Below are 26,138 nucleotides of genomic sequence, written 5' to 3' on the forward strand. Positions count from 1 at the left end.
AAAAAAGTATATGTGGAACTGTAATAAAAGGTGAAAAGGATTAGTTACTTTATGAATTGAAACATGCTTCCAAAAATAATCTCAAATGTGCAAGACAGGCTCTAGCAGGGACTCTTCTAAGAAATCAAATGAGGCAAGGATTCTCTTTTTCAAGGGCCAGGGTAGCAGTCTAAGTGAAGTCTTCTATCATAGCGCCCCTGCTAGAGTGACTACGCTGCGTGTTTGAGATAAATAGGTGGGTTTTTTATTTGCAAACACTTTATTCTCCCATACCCCCCCCCCCTTTTTAGACTGCACTTGTACCATGCTTTTAAAATATCTTGAACGTGCAGCATAGGCACTCTAGCAGCGGGCTACTTCATCTACTACCCTGGCCTTTGAAAAACAACTGGTCTCAACTGATTTCTTTAAAAAGCACCCCTGCAAGAGACAGTTTTGGATGTCTGAGACAGACAGATAGATAGTTTTTTCTAAGTATTGCTCCAGTGCATATATGTAGTAGCTTCAAACTTACAGAACAAACTTAGCACAGGGGAGAAGTAGGTAATATCACCTGTTAACAAAGTTGACAACCCAGAGAAGGCATGAACAGCTCAGAACCAGCAATCTAGAAAAAACTGTTTATTAATAGGAAAGCTGTGCTCTAGCAGTTGCTACCTGGTTAAAACACTGCCTACAGGAAACATCTTTACTTCCATTTTACTGCACTTGAATAGACCTGTAACATTTCATCACAGGCATTGACAAGATCAACTAAGTTGCATCTTCCCTTTGAGCAGCAATTTCTACTTAAAACACAGCTCCTTTTTAAAAATGGTCAGAACTGAAGCACAGCTTGTCTATTTTAGCAGTTACCTTCCCCAAATGGATCACAGCTGTGGGCTACGGCACTCACTGTTTTCAACCAATAAATGCTACAGGTACCTGCCTTCCCTTTCCCTGCTTTGCGTCTGCAGTTAGGTAGGAAGCAGTCCCCCGGCTTCGCAGACAGTCAAGGCATCGGACATGGCAACCCTCACCAAGTTCTCACTACTGTGACTGTTTGACAAGGCGGAAGGCTTCTAGGAACTCGTTGAAGTCGATGTTTCCATCCTTATTGAAATCAATGCTGCGAACTAAGTCATTGATGCCGTCATCCGTGAGTTCAATGTTCATGTGGGAGCTGAACAGCTTCCAGGTTTGGTGGAATTCCTCAAATGAGATGAGACCTGTGGAAAAGGAAGGCACAGCCACCTCAGCGCAAGGTCGCCATAGGCACTGCTGCCAGTCAGTCCCCGCTCAGCATGCAAGGAGCGACCCCTGCTCAGATTTGATTTCTCATCCCACCCCTGCCACCTGCGTACCCTAAAGGAAGGAAAGAAATCACTCATAATCTTAATTTCACGTGCTGCAACTAAATTTCCTAGCGTGCAGAACTCTGGCTAAAATACAACTTAAAGCAGTAAAGACACGCAATATAATTTGGGAGAACAAAAGAAGGCAAAGACTGTTGTATTAGTTCTCTTTCCCGAAGTAATTTGGCGGAGATGACTGCTTGAAAGCAGGTAATGCTCAAGACCCCGAGTATGCTGCATTACTGTCGTTGCTCTCATCACAATTTTTCTTCCGCTGAACTCCTCCAGAACAAATAATTAGTAATTCTCTACCTGGACTGCACACAGTCCTTAAAAATGTGTCACATTTGTGGAAACTTGCAATGACATTTCAGAAGCTCTTGAGGCAATAACCCCAATTAAGGGAGGAGAAAGACCCAAACTTTAAACCATTAAATAAAAATGCCTTCGTACATACTAAAGGGAGCCCAAAAGTAGAATGGAATATAATGCAGCGACCAACACCCCCTGTACACCTGCTTACCTGAATGATCTCTGTCTATGATCCTGAATATGGTCTCCAAGTTGGATCTGTTTCGATAAATGACTTCCAGCAAGCTCGACTGGATGTGCTGAAAGACAACATGGTCACACTCCTCGTATCCTTCTGACCGCTCTCTGCTTTCTCTGAGCAGTTACTGCATACCTTCCAGTAAATAAAAATGTTTACTCCTCTCAAGAGTTTGCCAGCAACGCACTTTGCATCGTGTGTGGCTTATGAAACAGGTTTGTGATGACTGGACCCTCTGAGCAACTCTGCATTGTAGCACATCAGCAACGTATCGCTTCCGAACAGAGCTTTTCCGGGCTAACAGAGAAGACTGTGACTTGGGCTACGTTTTTTAACCATTGCAGAGTTGGTTTCGCTGGGTGTAATTAAGAAACTGCGACTCGGAGAATGGAATATAGTTTTTCTACTTAAAAGCCTGCATCCAAAACTACCTCTAGGTTTTGATTTCACATGCATCTATTTCTACAATGGACTGAACGCCTCTGGACTACTTAAATTCATGCAAGCTTTTCCATCGACTTCAATGTGATTTTGGATTATACAGGAACCGGAACCATCCGCTCTCCTTTCGTACCATACTTGGTTCCTTGTGCTGGGGATCGTGTGAGCTGCTTTGCATCACGCTTTGATGGAAGGGGGCGAGTCCTTACCTCTTGGCTCCGCTGCTCCACGGCCAAGTCATCAAGCCAGGACTTGTACTCCAGCATGCCGTCTGCTGTGCTGCGCACCAGCTGTGGTCTCAGCATTCGCCAAGGCAATCCCAGGTGCAAGACTGACTCCACTGCCATTGCCCAGTTGCTGAGCGTGATCCTTCCTGGAAGGAAAAGGGAGAGCCATTGCAGCCTCTGAGAGGCGGGCAGCTGAAAGCACATGAAGGCAAAGTAAAAAGCCTAGAGCAGTACGCATACCCAGTCTACCATGCTGCTGACGGCAACAGTGTCATTTCTCCACGGCACACTCGAGCGCTTTAGTACAGGAAAAAACACTGCATGGCTGCACAGACATCAACCGCTGCAGGCACAAGTGCACTCGCTGCTCCCCCCCAGCCTCAGCAAGCTTTTGATCATTGCAAGAAATCAGGGCCGTGGGGCTGCAAACATCTGAACGACGGGAAGACACTAACCTTGGATATTTCATTATAAATTCGTGGCCTACAGCCAGGCTCACCCTGCAGATCCCGGCCTACACAACTAGTACTTCCTCAGTGACCCAGGAGCATGGAAAAGCCCCTAGTTTTAACAGCTTGCTATAACAGCTGAACTGGACTTTTGTGAACAATTTTGCTGCCAGGGGAGAAAGCAAGAAAGCCGTTCTACCCACAAGAAAGCAGTTCTGCCAACCGCTGTGTCCCTTTTCTCCCCCGGCCCACAAATGGACAGATCTCAGCAACACATTTGGTTGCTGCACCAGCAGAGCGCTCCTGGCAGCCAGAGAATTATGAACTCTCAGCTCCTTCCTTAAGGCTCTGACAGAGGCAGCTGCCACGGAGGACAACCCTCGCTTTCCTCTTGCCAGTGATTTTAGACTCCAGGGATGAAGGGGCTCTAGAGACCGCCTGGCCCTTCCCAAGTGACATGTGACAGACATGTTCCACGTCATCTTTTCCAATGCTTCCTCGATACTCCTGTTCCAAAGGGTTCTCCTAGTACCACGCCTAAATTGCTACACATCAGGCTAATCACCTCTTGCTTCTCTGACACCCCCTCGTTATAATTCCACCCTGAGGCATTAACAGGTTCCCAGCGGAGACACTGAATAACAGCAAATGAGACCAACGCTGTGGCAAGGTCTGACACAGCCTCCCCGTGACAGTCACTGACAACTGTCAGTGCGGAGCCTCCCAACCAGCCACACACTCAACTCAGCTGCTTCAACCCTGTCCTACCAGGGAATTAACCTGAGTGTCCCTCGGCTCAGATTTACCCGTATTGTCCTTATCGTACGCCTTGAACGCGCTGATGAGGGCTGAGGTGTGAGCAAAGAGCTTTTCCCGCAAGGCTCGAAAGGCTGACTCCTCTACTCTGCTGATTCTGGAAGATGCAGAAAAGAGAGAAACACATTAAGGACTTGCCACGAAGCACAAGAGAAGCCGCACCTTCCCGGTCCTCTGGCCTGGCTGTGGATTGCCCAGACCCCCGCACAACTGCTCTGCACAGCTACAGCTGCATCTCAGTACTCGTGACAAGGCACTGCATGCCTGGAGCACAGTTCCCCGCAGCTGATGCAGTGAATCCCTGCATCAATTTGTGAAGCAACAAAGCAGAAGGGAACCTCGGCAAGGGTCAAAAGTTAAAACTTGACTTTGAAAAGAGAAGCTGGAAAATCAGCAGTCTGTAAAAAAGAGTCCCCTTCTGATCTTGTAATGCTCCCTGCTCAACCCTTGAGCCTCCCTCAGTAATTTCTGCACAAAGCTTGAATCCTCCTCTAGCGCTATGAGTTAGTAAATCAAGCTGTGAAAGTTCAGCTCCAGAGCCAAACTTTCTCAAAGCTCCCAAAGTTTTCCCTCTCGGAATTTTGACTTGGTGAATACAGAGCAACCGGAAAGCCTTGCCTTTGGGTCATGGTGAGAGTATGGGCCATCTTGTTCGCTTGGTACTGAACAAAATGGGGGACGAGGTCCGGTCCCAGCTTCACGTAGGCTCCCCTGTTGCTGCCAATCTCATAGTAGTTTGAGGCTGAAAATATGGTCAGCACCTAACCCCCAAAAAATAGAGGCATTTACAGTCAGTACACACATCCTCTATTATATATACGTGTATCAGTGAAAACAACACAACCGATCCCATCTAGAGTTAACAGACCGTGAAAGCACCATGTTTTATGTGGAAAAGGAATAGCGAGGTGGCGGCTGGCCTGAAAGCCTTACGGGTGTGAGTTCCTCGAGGGCGGCACTGGTCTCATGTGGATCTGGCCACACGCTGGGCTTCTGCGATTTCACTGTACTCTCCCGACAAACTTCCACTCTCCGCTGCAGTGAGCAGAGTCAGAAGCGTCCCTGTTGAAGTCACTGAAGTGACCCTGAATCTTCTGAGGGCAAAACTTTTCTGCAGCAGCTTAGTAACACCCTTTTGTACGTCATCTTCAGAAGTAGCTGCATTAAGTGGGGGCAATGGCCCAAATGGGTTCAGATCTTTTCTCGGCTACCACACTCAAGGACGTGCTTTGCCTGCACAACAGATGACCCCAACAGAGTAGGTGGCTCCAGACTGTCCTGACGTAAAACCTCAGCTGGGAACACACTTCAGTAACTCCCAATAAGGCTGTTCAACGATTTTGTATGTACTTAACAAAGCCCCATTGGAAGAAATACAGAGCTGAGACAAGCCACCACAGAAACCCCACCCTGGCCAGATGGAAACCCAAGTATCCTTCACGCCGTCCTCCTCACCGACCTTCCGGTTGTGACAGAACTCGTAGCCCTCTTGCTTGCACTCGTGGGAGCGGATGAGGAACTGCAAGTTGTACTTCTCAAGGATCTTCCCTGTCACGTCAGGCCCAAAGTAGCAGCCACCACCTCGCACTGTATTTACTCTGCAGCCCTCCTGAGGCATGGGGTCACTCCAGAGAATGTCTAAAATCTGAAAGTATTGGAAAAGTTCACTGAATAAAGTGTACCCAGCAGATATCACCCGTCAGAGTTTATTAAGCAAATACAGCTCTGTCTCTGAATCCCTCCCTGGACTGCTGCTATTACATAGTGCAGGGAAACAGAGACGTTTTCCTGCATCCCAGGTGAACCACCATACTGCTCCGCAGGACTGTCACAGACTGCTCCACCACAGAGGTGACAATATTGTTGGCCTGGAGCTACAGGCACACCCAAAGTGCCTGGGCAAAGAGGGGTGTCCACAAATCAGGCCTGATACAAGCTTTCCCTTTGCTGCCTCTAAGATTTCGAAGAGCCTTGCCTGTCCTCCTCCATCCCAAAACACGGGTCCCGGGGCAAGAACACCCAGCAGATCCTGAGGCCATGAGCAGGCTTAGTATTAAACTCCTTTGCTCTCTAGCCGGGACATTCCGCAGCCTCCAGAAATGTAAGTGCTGACTCAATAACCACTATTTGGATTAAAGTTTAATCTCTTTAACCCTGACCTCAATATATAGCTTTATGCTGATAAGGCGTGCAATGCTGGGATGTCATACGTAACGTGAAGTGAGTAACGATGGTTTCAGAGCACACAGAAGGGTCTTACAGACAGACTGGTCTAACACAAACAGGAAACCAAGTTCCCAGGCTCTGACCTGCCTAGCAATCTACTCACAGTGCAGCCCAGCTAAAATCACAAATTCAGTCTGCTCTTAGTACCCAAGATCACGACTTGCTCATCAGCAAATGATGTGCTCGTTCATTACCTACAGAGCTGACTTCAGATACCCCAGTACACAGTAAGCGATATAACCACTGGGCTCTACAATCAGTCTTGTCTATTATTTCTCTCCCCTGCAGTGAATCAAGAAAACCTGTTGCCCCACTCTATGCCTGAGCAGCAGGTTTTTTTATACAACAACAGATGAGTGCTGTGCTAGGGGCAAACGCTGGGACAGAGCCTTGAGCACAGAAAGCCGAAAGCCCGGTGAAGAGGCTGACTCGCAAGGGTAGGAGAAAGGCGCCAGCAGAACGGCAGCTAGCACCAGTCTTGCACACAGCCTACGTTCTCCTACGTGACTCTCGTGCACAGCTCTTCAATTGCCAGGGAACCATGCCACAGGATGGGCTGGATGTAGTGCAGGTATCTAACGAAACATCCCCAAGCAGCAGAGATCACATACTTACAGTACAGCCCTTCCTGATCACCTACCACTGAATGATCAACTCCAGGCTGTCTCGGGGTACAGAGCAGTAGGTACAAAAGAGCACAAACCCCATTAGCCTGCCCACTGGCACTTCAACACTGAGTTGCTCTTTAACTCCACTATTCAAAGCAGCAAAAATCTTTCTGCAGAGAGGTCTGTGCACTGACCCGCATATATTGTACTGAGATTCTTCATAACAGAGAACAAACCTGAAGGAGGCACCCGCAGCCCATCAAGCTCAGGGCCCCGCTTGGACTACTCACCTGCTTCCACTCCTCCTGGCGAGTCCAGCATGGCCCATCCAAATCTGTCAAGGAGACCGCGCTGGCACAGGTGAGCTCCTCCTCCTCCTCCGAGTCGCTGATGTCAGCCAGCCGGCGGCACCACTCGATTTGCTCCTGCACCGTCTGCCGGACCCACTTGGAGAACTCCAGCCTGTTGGCCTTGCTAGGAGTCTGGGCCGGCTGGGACTGCAGAGATAAACTGGGGACTGCCTCGTTCCCTGCCGGGTCAGCCTCTACTTTGCTCTCCCCGTTTATTTCCTGTATTTCCACATTTCTATTCGACTCCTTTCTTTTCTTCCCTCTTAATACAGACATAAACTGAAAGAGGTAAGAGAGAAAAGAGAGGTGGTCACACTGCTTGGAAACCTACATCTCCAGCTCTAACATCTTCCATTGGCAGACTCAAGTGACCCAAACCTCCGAGCCTCAATTCCCTTTGCTGCCATCAAACGCTGATTAATTGTGGGAGATTACTAGTGCCTCTCGGATGTGCCATTCTTGGTTTACAGCTGGGGCCCCACATCCATCCTGACTACAGAGCTCTCTCTTCTTCATTGACTTTATGCTGCTCAGACATTTCACAAAAGGTGGAGTACGTGGATTTAATCTGCAATGGGAACTAGGCGGCAGAATGAGGGGAGGACTAATGACTAAACGCAAGTGCTTGTCATTACATTTGGAGAAGGGAAGTAGTATTTCTCAACTAGAGAGTGAGGCAGAGAGAAGTTAAACGACTTATTAAAATTATTCTGGAAATCTAGGAGGAATAACAGGCTAAGAAACTGTAGGACAAAGTCCCATCATCACTGTGTTTTTACAGTCAGCATCAGCACACCTATTTACGCGTGCCATTACCCACCACTTCCCTGCTACGATCCTTACATCTTCCAGAAGACAAGAATGCTTCTTCCGTTCACACCTCCTGCACACACACTATTAAACCAAAGCGATCCACTCCAAGCCTGTACCTAAACACAGTTTAGGTCTAGGAAGACCATCCTTTAGATTTGTCTCATCAACAGCCAAGCTGACATGTAGAAATAAGCTCCCCACCACAAATCAGCAACACTGTTGTCTCTTGCAATATCTAGGAAATGAAACCTACTTTGTTCCTATGAATTTTCTCAAGCATGTCCAGGTCAGTGGTGTCAGAGATGCCCCCGTGTATAATGAGGACTTTCTGATCAATCAGGGTGGCCAGGGGCAGCCAGCAGAAGACATTCTGAATCATTTTCAAGATTTTTTTCCCATGCACCTAGCAGGACAGGTCAGAAAGGAAAAGATGAAGCATCAAGCCTTCAAGGTCCATGTCTTGCGTGGTAAAGGAGACACAAACGTATGCCTACCTTGTATTTCTGCATTACTTCCTTGGTGAAACCGTAGCTAAAGGAACAGGAGAAAGGAAGTTCAGTGGGATTTCACAGTGACACCTTTGACATCGTGATCAGCCCCGCACAGAACCCGTACCGTAAGTTGACCACGTGGTCCTCATGGTTCCCACGGTTGAGATGAACCTCCTTTGGATAGATCAAGAGGAAGGTAAAGAGGATGAGGAGGATCTCAAGGGACTGTTTGCCTCTGTCTACAAAGTCCCCGTTGAACACGTAGGACTTGGAAGGGGAAGGAAGGCCGTTCTGTGAAAGCAAGGAACATACAGATGTTACAAGAGAGGCCTCCCCATGACCTCCATATACCTCCCCCCCGAGCTGCACATTCTCTCACTCCTGCCCCAGGTTACCTTATACAATAGATCCCGACTCTTATTTTTATCCTGTAGGCTCCCAGTGGCAAATGCACTGCAAAGCGAAAGCAGGCAGGAATGGTTGCCATTGGTATCAACACTTAGAAGAATGTCCACTGGCACTTCCCAAATGTACATGTATATCAGATTTCAAAGTCAGCAAGGGAGAAGACATTTAAAACCGATAAAATTGACCTGGAGAATCGCATGCGAAGGGCCCAATTTTGCAAACACGTCTCAGCGTGACCCATGCGATACCTCTCACAATGCCTGGCCAGCCTCCCTCTCCAAATACGGTGCCTACCTTATAAAATATGAGGAACAAGTCATCCAGCTGGCCGTGCAAGTCTCCTAACAGGCACAAAAAGACGAGTCACAGTATGCTTACCTTTAACTTAAAAAGACACCGATAAATAACTTCTATGAAGTATCTCTATAAATTAATGACCACTGAAATATTTTGGGAAGTTCAAGGTACAAGTTTCCTTACACTGACGCAATGTGCCCGAGGAAAAGGACATGATGTAAAGGCTTGAGCTGAAGCCTGAGAAGGACAGCAAAAAACCTACACCAGCTTCGGAAGACTCCGATTCAGAAGCTTTGTTCATTTATCTCTTAGATGACACAACGTGGCACAAGAAACCGTTTAATGTTGATCATTACATGGGAGAAAGCTTTGCATACAAAATAATAATCAAATTAAATTCTCATTTAATGTGATATTGGAGAGAGGGGTTTGTTTTGCAGAAGCTGACTGCACGCAAAAGTCTGTGCAAAGTACGTATTTTTCTGAAATACTTCAAACTTTAAACATTAGTCCTAGAGTGGGAAAATAATGGTGCAAAGCTTTGTCTCTTTCAAATTTACTAGATAGGACGCAAAGATGTGTTAGTATTCTGGATCTGAATGCATACGCTGCTGCTAACGAAGACTCAGCCAGAACAGCTCCAGGACTTTGTTGCTTAAATAATCCCAGGCCCCAGAACAGGACAGAAAATGACTGAGTTTTGAGGCCGGTCCTCGACTGGGTGCAGTTTCTGTGGTTTAGTAAAAGGACTACAAGCTTAGAACAAAGACAAATTTGAATCCAGCTGAAAAATTCTTTAAATCTTTGCTGTAACGTATAACAATTTTAAGAGCCACAGGCCATCATTATCACCCTTCATCTTCCCTTAGACACATATTCATACCTACTCCTCTCTGTGCATTTTTATAATCACTGTGACCGCACCACTGCTACAGCAGGCTATGCCAAGCTGAACGCTACCATCTAGGGGCAGGGTTTGTTAATGATGTATCCCAAAATCTCACGGAAGCCAAACGCAGACTACAAATAGACAAACCACCTTCCCTCAGCACCCCCATCCCGTTCCAGACCAAGCAGAAATAGGGCCATGATGCAGACTTGCTCCCTTCAGACTTCAGGCTAGCCTTCGCAGCAGCTCAAATACAGGATCAGAGGGTAAACCCAGATATTTTAGACAGCCCCACTTGCCTCTCAATGCAACACGCATTTTGCTTACGGACTGCATTCCATACTCGGTACAGAGGAGGGCATCATGTTCACGCTACCATTTTATATCTTTCCCACCCCTTCCACGTGAGCGTTCTGCCCCAGAGACTGCGCAGTGCCCTCCCACCCAGACGTACCACACACGGTGACCTCCTCGCTATAGCAGGTGGAGACATGACTGATGTTTGGCAACTGCTTGAGGTGCTTCCTGGTCTCATGCAGAAGGTTTAAGACATAGCGAGCGTGGAGCTGCTACTAGGAGAAAGCGAAGGGATTAAAGCAGGAAATCAGTGACCGCTGAGCAGCAACGCAGCTCTGTCTCCACAGGCCCCAAGGACCCACCACGATAGCCTGGATGGCAGAAACTCTCACTGGGACAACACTCGTTGCTGACCTATGGCCTTACAAACAAGATGAGGCAAATACTAGACAACAGCAGGATGGAAGAGACTCACCCCAAAGCAGCCCAGCCTCGGCACTGGCAGGGCTGGCAAGAGAACCCAAAAGCCCTAGCGCCCTGTGGTCAAGGCTATATCCGCCAGGCAACACCACCTCCTAGAGCAGCAGAAATTCCAGCCCGGTATCACAGGTAAGAAGCTGCTCCTCTAGATCTTTCTTAGCCTTTTCCACATTAAACCAGGCCGCGAGCTGCCGTGTCTCCTGCAGAAATATGTTCACTCAAAGCCAGGGTGTAGGCATTTAATATTAGTCAAGACACTAGAGACCTTTGTTTTAGAAATCGTTTTGTTTGGAGAAGGGATGTTTTGGCCTATTTTGCAGTTCAGCACCTTGACTGAGGGATGGCAGCAGAACACTGCAATTGTATGAGGACTTGTCTTGTTAGTGCTGCTCATCAAAAAACTCACATTTTACATTTTAAATACGAGTCGAAGTTGCAGGGCACAAAACATAATTTCAATCAGCTGTTTCCATCTGGCCATCCTATACTTTTTTACAAATTGAGGAATTGCAACAAAAAATGACAGAATGTTTCAACATGGACATGGGTTTTTTTCCTTTTAAAATGAAATTCAGGTTAATATTGGCACACACCTACGAAAAGTTTTCAGTTTTGTCAGAACTGCATTTTCAGAAAGGAAAAAAGTTCCTATGGCAGGGGGAAATACCATACCATTTCCATCCCCCTTGGCTTAACAGCCTGCCAGCTCGCTATACTCCAATCAGCTTAGCTTGTTAGGAAGGCTAAAACCAAATTCTCTATCCTACACCCCTGCATAGAGAAAAGCGTGGTTCCTTTTGGGATCCTTACTTGTTTCTGTTTGAAAGCTTCCAGCAAGGCAGTCGCATGGTCAGGAAGGAGTGGGAAAGAGAGATGGGGTCCAGTGTAGGAGTCTGGCACCTCCATGGATTCATAGTCACAGTATTTTTCCAGCTCTGCCTCTTTGAAGCTTTCCCCACTTATGAACATGCGACTGATAAAATCCCCTGGATGGCAGATTGGTCAGTTCGATTGTTTTTTTAAAAAGAGAAAGAGACAAGAAAAAGTTAAGTTGGCTCAATACACCGTCCTAGTAATTTGCTAAAGAAAAGCTGTTTGATTAGGCTAGAGCTCATGAGCAATGGCAGCGGCAGAGGCTAGCTCCTAGTTTGACACCGCTATAGAATTTGCAGTGGGGAAAAGGCCGCGGGGACGAGTTTCCGTGTGCTATGTGTTGGGCAGTGCTGGCAGCTACGCTAGTTTCTGCAAAATGCTGGTAGAGCCAGACAGACGTTGCTTGCCATGGCTAATTGAAATCTTATTTTCAATGACATGCAAAAGCAAACTGTGTAATAAGGAACTGTCTCCTACGTCCCACTGTTTTTTCTAAGCTTGCACCTACATTCTCAGTGCTGCACAAAATTTGTATAAATACGCATTGGTTTTTTATTGCTGTAACATCTCAGAGCCCAAGTCAAGGAACAGGACGTTATTGTCCTGTTTTATACAGACACTGAAAAAAAATCTTCCTCAACAGAGCTTTGCTGTAAAATATGTGGGGTGGTTGTGAGAAAAAGGGTGGTGGTTTGAAAGGAAGGAGCGAGGACTTCAGCACGTTATGGTCAGCAAAGTAAATAGTTAATTTTGACTTACTACCATCAGATTTCAGAGCTAAGCTCATTAGCAAGTTCCCAGCGCTAAGAAATAACATAATAGTCCCTGTAGATTCAGGAAGATACTGTATTGGTTCCCACAGCACTTCTCCCCCCGCCCCACCCCAATTGTAAGTGAGAGACTAAATATGAATAAAGTAGATACCCTAGAGCACAGTTCCCTAAAGATGGATTCTCTCTCGCTTCAGAAATGGACTCTGCAAAGCCCTGGTTACCAGGGATCACTGGAAAAAGGCAGATTTCTAATACTGCTCTTAGAAAACATACTGAGCTTTTATTCCCCCTTCCAGCTCCTTAGGAGCAGGAATTGCCCCACATCCCTCGCACAGCTCTGACAGTCTCCAGACAATTCACTCCCTATCCAAATTCCTGATGCCATCGCTCTTTAGACTCTCCTGGCCCCCTTTGCCATCCTGAAGGGCCAGCATTGGGCAACTAATCAATACAGGGTGCAACCTTCTGAGCTGCTGGTGCCACATCTACAACTGGCAGATAGAAACTTACTCTCTTTACTGCTGCTTGGCGTGAAGTGGTCAATGAGGTAACTGAAGAAGTTGTGAAGCTGCAAGAAGAGAGAGAGCCCATCATCATTCACCCTGGAATGAAATTCTGCAGAGAGAGTGGCGACTTAACATGATCTTCTTTCTGGAAGTATTATCTATGCCCTTCTCATGTTGTCTGGTATGTACAACAAATCATACTATACTAATCCTAGTTTTGAGTATCTTGCGATGAAGTCAAAAAAGTAGCTTTACCTTCAGCCATACAGTCAGCAGTACACCTATAAGCTCTCCCTCTCCCTCCCTGACAGCAAGGCAACCATATAAGAGAATATTAATCAAAGTTAAAGTATAACAAACCAACTAGACTTGCCTATTGTGTTCAGACTCAGGAAAAACAATGTTAAATGGTCCTTATGGCTTTCTTTCAAGACTCGTTACGTAGGGTTTCATCAGACATAAGGAGGCAGGAAATCAATAGGCTAAAAAGGGGCAGGAAACCCAGTCCTTGGCCCACTGAAGCACTTGCAGGGTTACCAGCCAGTAGGTGGAAACAAGTGAGTCTGTGGCACAGAAACCACCCTCCTATGTATTCTCCCACATATTCTTTTCCTTGGCACCTTACCTTGATCTGATCCTGCTCGCAAGCGTACTCAATGGATTGAAAGATTCTCCAGGTACAACGTCGGCGCATTTCCAGCCGAGCGACGTAGCGCCGGTACCACTGTTGGATCAAGACGGCTGCCTTGAAAGCTAGGGGACAAAACCAGAACCAACCTGCTGAGCTGCAGTGGCTGCAGCTGAGGTACCCTGCTACCGCTCCTTTCCTGACCCTGAAAATTGAAGAGGGACCTTTCTTTTTCAGGAAAGGTGTTCTGATGCCTAAATACTAAGGATAACAAAACACCCACTTCCTTTCGCCATATTTCAAGAGGGCGATCTGACGCTGCCTGACCTCTGAAGCAATTCTAACCATCGCTGCTGGCTCCTCAACACCAGCGTTAACAACAACTTACTAGGGCCTAAAGATCCAAACATGTTCTTCAGTATTAATAGACAATTTCCTCCCTTTCTATCTGCCTCGATCATTTTCATGTCTGTCTTACAGTCTAGGTACTGGGGTTTCAGGAAACCAGAGCTTTGACTGAGACCACACAAGGAGTTGGGGGAAAACAAGACACCAAATGCCCTTCCAGAGCCTTAAAAATATGGCGTTTGTCTACCTTCCTTTATGCCAAATAAATACCTCAGATTTGCAGTTCTGGACAAACTTCAGAAGGGATCTATTCTAGCATAAAAGTTAACATACCATTACTTTGGAATAAAATAAAGACAAAATTAACACCCACGGTGAAAAGAGGGAGACAGATCTTTGGCCACTTAATGACACAGAAGGAACGAAATGCCAGGAATTTCCAGGTGCCTGGTCGTGGTTCAATCCACAGCCAGCACTGGCACCAGGCTCTTCCCCCCAAATGATGGCTGTTTGCCCTGATCTTTAAAACATAACCATTCCTCTGCATTTTCCCAATTCCAGTGTTTTTCATTAAAAGATTATTTCAGATGGGGTATGTGCATATTTAAAGTGAAGTACATCGGTGCAGTTTCCCATTTCCTTTTTCAAGTTCTGCCACAGAACTTTTATGTAACTCTAGAAACTCTTCCATCCTCCTTAGCTGGTCTTGACCACATTTGGACCGCCTGCTTGCTTTACAGCACCTTGCCAACCAGCTCTGCTACTTGGCATCTCTCTTTTCATTACGCTCTTGTGTCCCATCCTGTTCATTTCTGGAGCCCTACCCTAGAACCCTACATTTCAAACATTTTCTAACAATGCTTCTGTGTGTCTGCTCTATCTACAGGCTGGCCCCAAAATCAAGTGGAGACGACAGTTACAGAGTTAGCCCTGCTGCAGAAGCTTGTATTCCCTTGGCATCTGGTTTGTGAGAGAGCACTGGCGTGTTCACCAAAGCAGGGAGAGCAATGAGGTAGAAAAACTTTATTAAAAAGAAGGACATCCCCCACCCCTACCCCAAAGGCTGCTAAGTGCTAGCAAGAGACAAAGAGATCACATTAATTCAATTAGCTTGCATTAATTATATAACATAAACCACCCTCCATGTACTTCAGCGGGAAACACTGACCTTTACCTAAAGAAGATATCCTGATGGCTTATGTATTGAAAATACTAATCCTTCTAAATTACGTTACTGTTACAGCACTAGGAGCTGCAGAGCACAAAAAGGGAAGAAGCTATTGCTGTTGTGCAGCTGGGAAACTGAGTCATGGTGAAGTCATGGGCAAGAAGGTAAGACTTGGCTAGCCTTAATTCAAGAATAACTTATGTATTCTTTGCCTGAGCCTTGTATCTTGTGGAGAAAATGCTTACTGATCTGTTGGGCTATGAAAAAATAAAAAAGGCTGAATTTTTTTTCTGCAGTTTGGTGCTCCTGATGCTACGTCTTCAAGCCTCCTTTATAACAGACCCAACACTAGCTGCTTTAGTCCCTGTACAGTAATTCAGCTGGCACGTAACCAGATCACAGCCATAATCACTCTCTAAAATAAACAACTTGTAAATATCTTGCATTCCCCTAATAGTGGATAAATGTCCGATTACTGCGGTAGGAGTCAGGTGTATTTCAACTGAATCCCGAGCAGAAATTCATAGTTACGACTCCGCATATACCAATGAAAACTAGATCCTTTGGAACATTAAGAATAAAATCTATGAAAGACTCGTTATCAAGTCCATGGCACTTTAAGCTCCAGATGGGCAACACATTGGGTTTTTTACACTACTTTTACAGAGACTGACTCTGCAACTGAAAAGCCAGGTATTCTAATTTACCAACTTACCTGGGTGAGTTCCATCTGGCAGTGTTTGTACTAGTTCAGAAAAAAATAATAAAAAAGGAAGAGAGAGAGATTTATCCACATTTTATGAGGATCCAAGCAGTAAACTGAATCATACATCATTGTATAACCTACTGAAAGCATGCCAAAGTGGCAGCACTCAAACTAAAATTTGCCTGTTCATGCTAGCAGTATAGTTCACAAATCAGCTTACAGGAGGGAGAGTCTGCACCCTCTCTCGGGTTCCCCATCCCCTTCTTCGCTAAAGTGCAGGGCCGGTTTAACAGAGCTCTGCTGGCTACACTTGCCATAGGGAACAGCCTCTGGGCGTCATGCGAGGGGGACAGGACACCACCTGGCACGTCGTGCTTGGGTGGAAAGTCCTAAGCGGCCCCACATCTGCAGATCAGCAGATCTGAAGGATTTTGAGAACCAGATGCAAGCAATTCGGAGAGGTTTTACTGTCATGGGAAACTGTTGATGAGGTATCGGATCTAATGCAGAGTTTCAAATAAGTAACTAGTTTTATGTTACGCTTTGTTTGTTATAGACAAGCCATTATCATAAAACAGCCCTTTCCCCTTTTGGGAACGTCCATGGCTCTCTGGTGCTATAGACAATAGACAAGTCTAACTTCCTTAAAAAAAAAGGTGGAGTTTTTCAACAAAGAAAAATTACAAACAAAAAAGGCTGAGTCACAACGGTATCCCTGCTTTCTTCATTTCTAAATGAAGAATTCATTTCTATTTTTCCTTTCAAAGAACTTGCAAACAGTTTGCACCATACTGCTGTTCTGCCAGTGCTGATGACTGAATGATTCAAACAACAAAGCAATCCGTTTACTTTTTTACACTTCTTACGTGTGAAGTCTCACTCATAAACTCCCTTTGTTCCATAGCAGACCTAAGCACACACCCAGAAATTTGATACTATCATACAGAGGGTTTCATAAAAATAAATCATTACAGCTCCAAAAGCCCTAAAAAAGTCTAGATTATTAGCAGAGATTAAGAGCACTGCACTGACATAATGAGAAAAAAGCACACTTTTTGCTTTTCTTAGCCACACCATCTTACCTTCTTTAGAACCAGATTTATTTTGGCTTTGCTAATGCTTCTGCTTTATCAGTCCTGCGCCGCTAAGACAGTCTTTAAAAACGAAGTCCACCAGAAGCAGCAGGGTGATACCATCTATCTCGCTGTCAGCACGTGACAACACACACATTAGCCAGCAACTGGTTAATCCATCGGATGTTAGTTCTAATAGAATTGCTTTTTGCTGCTTCATTTCTGGTCAGGTTTTTGTTGATTTTAATCTAATCCTGGTCTAAATAGCTGTTATTTTCCCAAGCCTGTTGGCCTTCTGCCTGACAGCCGAGACTCCTTTGTCACAGGATACTGAAAGACATAACCTTGCTTCGATACTATCAAGAAAACCAGGTAACTCAGAAAAGAAACACATCCACTGCAACCTCCTAACGGCATGTGCTGAAGCAGACAGGAAAACTTTACTTTTCAAAGAATCACTCACCATTTTCAGACTTCTGCAGGGAGTACTTGTAGTTGGCATTTACAGAACTACCAGATCCCATGTTCTCCAACCAATGCTCCTAGAACGTTGCAGGCTGGACCAGTGTCACCAAAACCACAAAACAGATGCAGGAAAAACCATTCGGTCGAATCAAAACAGCTGCAACATGTCCCACAGTGCTGAGAATCTATAATTAAATATATTAACACTTAAGATGAACGAGCAGATGGCCTGTCTTGTGCCCAAGTACATCTTCCACTACCAGGTTTTTCCAGCTACTTTGTTGTCTTCTAGACAACCTCAGATGAGGATTTCTCTCTCACTGTTTCAAATTTCGAGTCAGCTATATAAATAGGAATCATTTCAGCACCTTTCCTAACTGTATAAAAATAGCAGAGATTGCATATCTAGGTACTGTAATTGTACGGTTGATGTATAAATCAGGCATTCATGTACTCTCACAATGCTTCACATGCCTAGTTTTAGGCTGCTATCTCTTAGCAATATGGCAGTCTTTGACCTGAGCCTTCATTTCAGATGCTACAATAAAATAATTTTGATTGAGCTCTGAGAGCAGACTACATCTCCGAATCCTCATGCTACTTCCCCCCTTCCTCATGCGCAGCTGAAGCACCTGGATGAAGGTGCTAAAATACTACACATGACCGCACGTGGGAGGCAGTCGTACGCTGCACAGGGGAAAAAAAGGTTTTCAATACTGATCAGGAACTACAAAAGTCATTAAGTTGATTCATTAACAATAAGTATATGCAGACAAATATTCACGCATATAGCCATGTGTGAAGGATAACTCTCATTAGGAGGGATGAACACACAGATGGTATTTACATGCATTTGCAGTACCACAGCTAGAGGGGAGATAAGTCTAAAATAACAATTAGCGATCATAAGAAAATAATCAGCTTTGTTAAACACTGCTTTCCTTCACCTCGTGGATCTGCTTGAGTGTGGGAGCATATTATACCATCAGTTGCTCAGATCCTGGCCAGTATAAAAGGACAGGCCAGCCAGACTTTTGTAACCTCACTGCTGCGGATCCTATTTCAAGACTAGGTGAAATTCTGAAATCTCTCACTTTGAGGATAACTAGAATGTCGTTCACAGTCAGACATGTTTCCTCTGGAAAAAAAAAAAAACAACAGTCACGTAGGAAAAACAAAACTCCATGTACTACTGCCAAAGCGGTCCCAGGCTGTATCGCGTAAAAATTATACAGGTTTTTATTCTAACCCAGAACTGGGGGAGGAGAAAGCTGAGAAATGGAGGGAAGGAAATAAACACCTGTAAAAACGTTAAGCCTGCTGCTGGCAGGAGACCACAGCTCAAAGGATTTTGAAGGGTTGGGACGGTGTGGCTACAGAGGCGCTTCTCCCCAGCAGAGGGAAAAGTCCGTCTCCTTTTCTCACTTCCCGCAATCCTTTTGCTTCCTTCAATCTCTTTCCACCTAACCCACATCTTTCCTCTCAAAATAGCTACAGATCTGCACAAACGCTAATTGAAGGAACACGTCTGGTGTTGTACAAGGTGCATGTGTGCAGCGTTTGCTCAGGAAGATCAGCCGTGCTAAGCAACATTTCAGCACGGAAAGTTTCTAAGGCAGATGAAGTGCAGAAATTCTCTACCTTGCCCAGGATGCTGAATTGCACAATGGCATCTTCACAATAACTGGCTGACGCAACAGGAGGGTACGTAGCAATGCTCTCAACAAAACACCAGTCACTCTAGTTTTATTCTAACGACATTATTTCGTATCAGTGTCAAAAATGGCCTGAAATCACTGCTGAATTATGCCCAGTTACATCCGGTGCTTTATGGCCTTTGTGCTTAAATAACGCAGGTACTCTGACAACTTTTCAGATTATGAACTACTCAAACGGACAACTGCACACAAAAATCAGAATCCCTAGCATTAAAGGCTCTTATTTGTAACCTCCTGTACAAGGCAAATCCCATTTCAGGAAAAACAAATTTTCAAGCTCAGAATTTCTCAGTGTAGACTTATAACTCCCATCTGGCTATCCAAACAAAAACTTCTATTCAAAGACACAGATCTGAAGATTTCAGCAAATATTAGCTATCCACAGAAGCAAGGATTCGCTCTGTATTGGGAGCTTGCTTTAGAAACAGTCATCCCCAAGCACCTCCACGTAACTGCATTCTGGTATAACCTGGCAGGGCAGCCTGAAAGAGCGTGACACGGGTTCCTTTCAGATGAAATGACACCAGAAGACACGCTCCAGCCTAATGGGAGTTCAGTCCACAGGACCAGATTCAAGCCAGTCCCAAGGAAAACCCCTGAAACATGGTTAGTGTAGACACGTGTTCCTCCACACTGGAGGTCAACACAGCCTGCGTGCCTAGCTGTATCTTCAGTGCTGCTTAGGAACATGACAGTACCAGCTTCAAAGGAAGACGGACGCTTCAGCTTTTCGGAAGAGGTGAGTGCCTTTAAAGATACCTTTGAAAATGCAAACATGAGGAAAAAAATCCTTTTTCAGCAACTAAAACACTTCCAGGTCACTTCTAAAAAATGGAGAACAAATTTGAAGGCAAGCGCTCAGGTACAGAGTTAGGTACTTTGCTTGCTTAGGCTGCGTTCAGGGGTACTGCCTATCTGTTTTGATAGAATGTGACCTTGGATTTGAGGAGTGAATCCTTTGTGACCTTGGATTTGAGGAGTGAATCCTCCCTATCCTGTGACCTTTGGAGACACAGAATAAAGCTTTTCCTCATTGCCCTCCTTCCCTGCAAAACAAAGAAGCATTTGTTATTTGGACAGCCCTACTTTAAACATAAATTTTGGCCATCCATACCGAGGGATGCTCTAGTATTAGCGTGCCCTAGGAGCACCTGCAGAGAGCAAGCACAGGCAACACCACCTACCTATTTGTCCTACTGCAAACGGTCTTGTCAACAGGTCTCTCCCAAGCAATTCCTGGGGCTGCGAACTTTTTCACTTCGTTACCCTCAGATTTTTCTGAGGGCCACAGCCTGAGCAAAGGAGCGCACAGCAGTAAACCAGAGACTCCAATGGAATCAAACCTGTTTCAAGGGTGGGAGGACCGAGGAAGAAACAGAGCCAGTCCAACTGCTCAGCAGCTCTGATCCTTCCTCATCCACCCAACAGTGACGTGCACCCCTCCCCTTCCTAAAATCCTGTACCCAAGAAAAAGAGGAGGAACAAGGGCCCATAAAGACACAGCCTGGAAGACCTGAAGAAGTTGAACAGTGGCATCATCTCAAATACAGGCTGTATTAAACAACCAGGTGAGACAAAATGATGCAGCTAGGAAACAGCCGGCTAGAGACCGCTCCTTTCTCATCTTGCTCTTGGCCACCATTCCCCTCCTGCGGAGATGTTTACGTGTTCTCTGGTGCAGCTAGAAGGCCTCTAAAACAGGCTTTCCCCACGCCTTCTGAGAAGCTGCAATACATTCCTATGAGGCTCTCCCCTGGTATACGCTGCTGCATAGAGCATCTGCTAGCAAGCATGCATGCCGAGTAAAGCAAGGTGATAAAACCCGCTGTATGCACTTACACCGGGGCAGAACTAAACCACCACCAAAAAAAGCACGGACTCAAGAGCCACACGTGGACATAGACAACTAACAGAACAACAAAGTCCAGTGCCTCAGTAGAAGACCGCAGACGTGTAGAAAAGATGCACGTTCCCTGTTCACCAGAGTTAGCGTTCTAAAGGCAGGAGAAACACGTAACAGCCAGACTCCACATACACATCCCAAGCCAACGGATAATATATTCATTTTTGCAACTCTTAAACACCAGCTGCTGACTCGTTTAATAATACCGTATAATACCACATAAAACTCATTGAAGGAAAACTTGCACAAACCCATTTGTGTCAACCACCCCAAAACAAGAACAACAAAAGCCTAGGTAAATTTCCTGGCTTACCGTAGGTATTATTTTAAGTCCTTCAAAACCAAAGCAAGCGACAGCATTTTGAATCAAATCCTACACACTCTGTCACATCACTGAGCTTGTCCACGTTACAGATCTGTGCAAAATTTGGTGTTCCACCCACGTGAATCGAAGGCTTCCTGTGAGGAACACAGAAGCTTAACGCAAAGCTAACTCCAAAACGACAGGGCTCCTAGGAAAGATGACACACTTCACGTATCACGTGCACAACTGAATCCCCACTAACTTGACAATTTTATAGGCATTTGGGCAACTGAGGGAAGAGATGAGCAGAACCTGGAAGGCAGTGAGAGGATACAACAGATTTACTGGAAGCCTACTAGGAAAAAACCTGAAAAACAGGGAAACAGAAATTTTAAGTTCTGCTAAAAGAAAAACAGCAACAATTTGTTTAAGAGCTAGAGATGAATTAAAAAAAAATTCAAATATTTCTCCCAAGAATAAATAAATATTTCTTCCCAAGTGCTAGCTAGCACTAGGGAAAGTGATCATCCTGCCTTGCCCTCCTAGAGTAAATACCTATGTATGTCCCCACGTGTACATCAGACTTGGCACGTCTCATAGCTGGAAACGAGACGGTGAAGCTTGGTTTATTTTACACATGCACTGACCTCTGCACCTGCACAGCTACTGCAGTGCCAAAAAGGAGAATCTCAGATAGAAGACGCCCAACCGCAGTTTTATACAGCTTGACATATAAAAAGGATATTTCGCCTCAAACTATGGGTGCCGAGTAACTAGTGCTGAACACAAAACATTGTTACAGAGAAATAAAAAGAAAAATGCAACTTACCTCGCCACCAATTTCTAACTTACGGATTTATTAAGATAAACACAATAGAAGCTCTCCACTTTTTAAATTTTTGTTTCTATTCAGTACCCAAAGTGATCAATAATCTCTGAAGGGATCTGCTCGATTACAGCTTCAGAAACTCCTCCTCAGAATCTAAATAATCAAGTAAGCTGTCCCCTTGGGCACGCAGCGGAAAGCGCCATGTCTTTCAGCACCTGCAGTATAGAACGTGTGTGCTGTTCTGCAACAAGTGCAGACCCTTTGATTTATTTACTGCACAGCTGTTTTGAGCAGCCTTAAGAATCCTCTCCCATGTGATCCTTAAGAACAGCTACAGATCTGAAATGGATTAGGATTACTCAAGAGGATTATGAATGAGAAATACAGTATGTTAGCCTCTCTCATCTTAAGAGTCCGCTCTTGCACACTTTCAAGTGCCTTTTGCTAAATGCAGACTTCTGGAGGAAAAAGAATTAAAGGTTTCACCCATTCCCTATGTTGGGCTGAAAAATCTTTTGGGCTTTGTAGCTAGGGAGTCTGTACTGCAGAAACGAAAGGATGGAAGAAGCAAGGATAATGTATTTAACTTAGTTCTAATTAATTACTTAACAATTCTAAGTGATTAATCTGAGTGGGCTTGAGAAAGCAGAAAAGTTATTTTACTTCCTAGTCTCTAAAAAGTGGACACACAAAGCAGATGAAATCTCTAACAGAAGGACGATCAGCAAGCAATTCAAACAACTACAAATTATCCTCCTTTTTTAAAAAACAAACAAGATCCCACAAAACACCCAAACCCTCCAAAACCAATCAGCGCTACATTTTAATGTTTCCAGCAGTAAGATGGTTTTATTTGAAGTATTAACAATCCCGTGTCTCTGTATTTTTATCAAAATTCAATTCTTATGCGAAAGCAGCTCAACACATTTCACAGGTTGAATCATCTAGTTTGTAAGACGTGTCATTCACCACTTTTCTCAGTGTTTATATTTTTAGCACGTCATTAAACTAAGACCAGAAAGTTATATATCCTTCCAGTTAGCAAAAAAAAAAGTATTCAAGTTGGCATATAGGCTTTATTTTGTTGGCAGTCAGGATGTCTGAATGTTTACTAACAGATAAAATGCAAGGCTTTTTTAAGAAAATAATTTAAAAGAACAAAGCAAAACAAAAGAAAATTAGACTTCTTCAAATCTAGTTTCCTTTCTTGTTTAAAACACAGAAAAAAAACCACATTTCAGCAATCTGCTTTGTGGCTGGGGCTGAGCAAGTTCTGAACAACTGGTGAGACACGAACAGGACAGGAACAGACAACTGTTTCCTGAATATTCATGGATACCAAATAATCATACACTTTAGATCTGTTTGTACACATTGAAACAAATACATTTGATTAAATTTATATGCCACTGAGAATCTGGGCACACCACTGCCAGAATATAACCAGCCTAACACTGCTGAGTTCAAAAAGACTATGCAAAATTACACTCGTAAGGATCCTTTTGTCTTTACTTGTGAGTGGTTGCTACATAAAGAAAACCTGCTGGGACCAGGAGCCGATGCCTGCTCTGTGAATTAAAGCAACGTCATTCTGAAATCTCAAAGATATCGTGACCGCTGTTATTTTCATTGTCCTCCGGGAACCCTCTGTTTTTCAAATTTATCATTCTGGCATATGACTGCTAACATCATTGTACAAACTGGGTCAAGGCAAAGCTGGCAGCGCATTTATCCAGGCAGAAGTAGAGGATGCAATAAGTAGGTTATGACACTTAGCCAGACTCAGTGCAAGGAGATAAAAGGCCCGCCTCTCCAGAAAGCTCTCTCAGGAACAGTTTGCATAACCGGTGCTCAAATACTGCAGGCAACATTGCACGTATCTGGAAATGGTGCTCTGACCCAACACCGACCATAACCACCTTCTCCCACACAAAATTCTCACTGGCATTAGTAGGAATTTTGTCCAGTGGAGAACGGGACCTCTAAGCTTTATGTGAAGATATCCACAGGTCTTGACTCTTTAAATCCTTCTGTATTTCTGGGGTGCTCCCAAGAAGTGCCTAAATTCAATACGCGGTCACAGCACAACCCAACAAACAAACAAACAAACCCCTCTGCACTATAGAAATCAGTTGTAAACTTTCTACTGAAGGCAACTTTCAATACATTAAAAGGAAAACCATCCCTTTTCTAACCTCACTGCTATCCCATCACAAGCTTCTCCCATCTACTGGGGGGAAAAGCCTGTACTATCACACCTCCTAAAACAGCTCCTGATTTCTGATGAATAAAGCACCATAGCCTACAGGTATGGTGGTTGTGCAGTGGTCAAACCCTGGAACAGGCTTCCTAGAGGGGTGGTCGGTGCCCCAAGCCCGTCGGTGTTCAAGAGGCATTTGGACAATGCCCTTAACAACGTGCTGTAACTTTTGGCCAGCCCTGAAGCGGTCAGGCAGTTGGAATGGATGATCGTTGTAGGTCCCTTCCAACTGAAATAGTCTATTCTATACTCTCAGTCACCTTTCATAAGCCTGCTAAAAACAGCTTGAGCCTGTGCACCAGAGAACCACAGCTGAAGGGGAGAGAGACTGCCTGCGCTGGAATTCACACTATGGAAAGTCACATTCCTTGGCACTGACGCAGTAATTTTTGTGTTGAGGAAGGTCCCACAGAGCATGTCAGGACAGGATGGCCAAACTCATGCGGTTCAACAAAGGCTTAAACTGTACCAAGACCTGCGACGATCCTGTTCTGCAATTATAACAGGGTTCTGCAGAGCTCTGTTTGGTCTGCCCGTTCCCCAGTCCAGCTCTCTCTGGGCACAGCATCTGACCCTGTTAGGCTCATGATCACAAGCCCCTCACAGATCAGGGAGAGGCACGATGACATTAGGAATACCACCACAGGTCTTCATGAATCAAGGGATCAGCTGCATATTTTTATTTAATTATATTCAGACCTACAGGCCACGCAAAATATATATTTTTTTTTTATTAGTCAGCACGTAAGTACATTCAAGTTGCACAAGCCTTTCCAAAAATAGTAAAAGCAATTTTTAGCCATCAACATCTGCCAGAACATCAATGTAATTACAATAAAATCAATCAAACTTCCATTACAGTTAATTAACAGTATCATCTGCAACACTTCAAAGAACTAACAAGTCATTATTTCCTGAATGGTTCATGTAATTAACAAGCCAAAACAACTGTACTGCTTGTGAGAGTGATTTTAAAAGCATATGCCAGTCTTGGAAAGCTTCAGCTTTTCACTCATTTTGTCTGTTGAAATAAAAAGATAGATAAATAAGAGCACAGGTTTGTATAGAGCTAAGAAAGAAACAAACTCTTCAGAATCTCTAAAATCAAATGTCCAATATAACCGCTACAAATATAGTACGAGTAAGAGTTTAAAAACCTATTCAAACTGGAATGCAGCTTCTTGTGCCTCTGGCAAGACCAGGCAACCAGAGTTTCTTGGAATACAAATAAACGTAACTTGGTATCTTTCTCTGAACCCATTAAAGCTACCACGTGAGGCACCTTGTGAGTTCAAGCACTTTGACTTTTTCTGCAAGTTCACAAGACAAAACCCTCAAAGGATGCTAAGGCTCAGTCGCCTGCGAACAGCTGTCACAAATTCAGCTTGATCTTTCTCGGTGCCAAGTGCACCAACCCCTCCTGCTGGGACTCCCTTCACTCTGGCGGGGCGTCCTGTCATTGTCACCCACCAGGAGACACGTGAAACGTATCGCGCTAGTGGGACCGGTAAAAATAATAGCTCAAACGTTCACAGAGGGAACCTCTACCTTTTGGTCTCAACAACACCCACCCATTCATCTCTGATAAAGCACTTTTCCGAAGATAATCTCCAAGGGTTTTGCAAAGAAAGTCAATACTTAACTCTTATCTCTGAAACAACAAGGGAAGGTATTTACCCAAGGTCGATAAGCAAACCAAGGGGAGAAGCAGGAATTCAGGCTAGGTCACTTGAGTGCCACCGCAGTGCTTTGTCCCTCAGTGACTCTTCAGCTGAAATTTTTATTTAAGTACAAGTAGCTAGGAGTGCCAGCATGCTACTTACACCTCTTCACTTCACAGGTCTGATCCATGTCTGGTACTTATCTGGAAGTGCAGCGCTCATTACTGTGGTATAGACTGTGTTACTG

The 26,138-nt window shown here is 44.8% G+C and overlaps 2 protein-coding genes across 2 annotated transcripts in view; both read right to left on the bottom strand.

Annotated features, from left to right (window-relative positions):
* Positions 1-868: 868 nt before the first annotated feature.
* PPEF2 (protein phosphatase, EF-hand calcium binding domain 2) lies at positions 869-17,275 on the bottom strand. The gene is made up of 16 exons (XM_009324045.1): positions 17,215-17,275; positions 13,454-13,581; positions 12,833-12,890; positions 11,487-11,662; positions 10,354-10,468; positions 9,008-9,054; positions 8,430-8,596; positions 8,309-8,345; positions 8,068-8,217; positions 6,942-7,148; positions 5,277-5,462; positions 4,436-4,578; positions 3,808-3,914; positions 2,535-2,698; positions 1,858-1,945; positions 869-1,208 (listed from the first exon to the last, which is right to left on the bottom strand). Exons 1-16 carry the CDS (start codon positions 17,273-17,275, stop codon positions 1,030-1,032), a joined length of 2,013 nt encoding a protein of 670 aa, XP_009322320.1. The 3' UTR covers positions 869-1,029.
* Positions 17,276-26,053: 8,778 nt separating this feature from the next.
* NAAA (N-acylethanolamine acid amidase) overlaps positions 26,054-26,138 on the bottom strand; it is an 11,049-nt gene continuing 10,964 nt past the window's right edge. The window contains exon 10 of the mRNA XM_009324022.1: positions 26,054-26,135. Coding sequence (XP_009322297.1) covers positions 26,060-26,135 — 76 coding nt within the window. The 3' untranslated portion in view covers positions 26,054-26,059. The remainder of the gene's footprint in view (positions 26,136-26,138) is intronic.

The sequence above is a fragment of the Pygoscelis adeliae genome, unplaced genomic scaffold, assembly GCF_000699105.1.
Source record: "Pygoscelis adeliae isolate BGI_AS28 unplaced genomic scaffold, ASM69910v1 Scaffold55, whole genome shotgun sequence".
NCBI classification, from domain to species: domain Eukaryota; kingdom Metazoa; phylum Chordata; class Aves; order Sphenisciformes; family Spheniscidae; genus Pygoscelis; species Pygoscelis adeliae.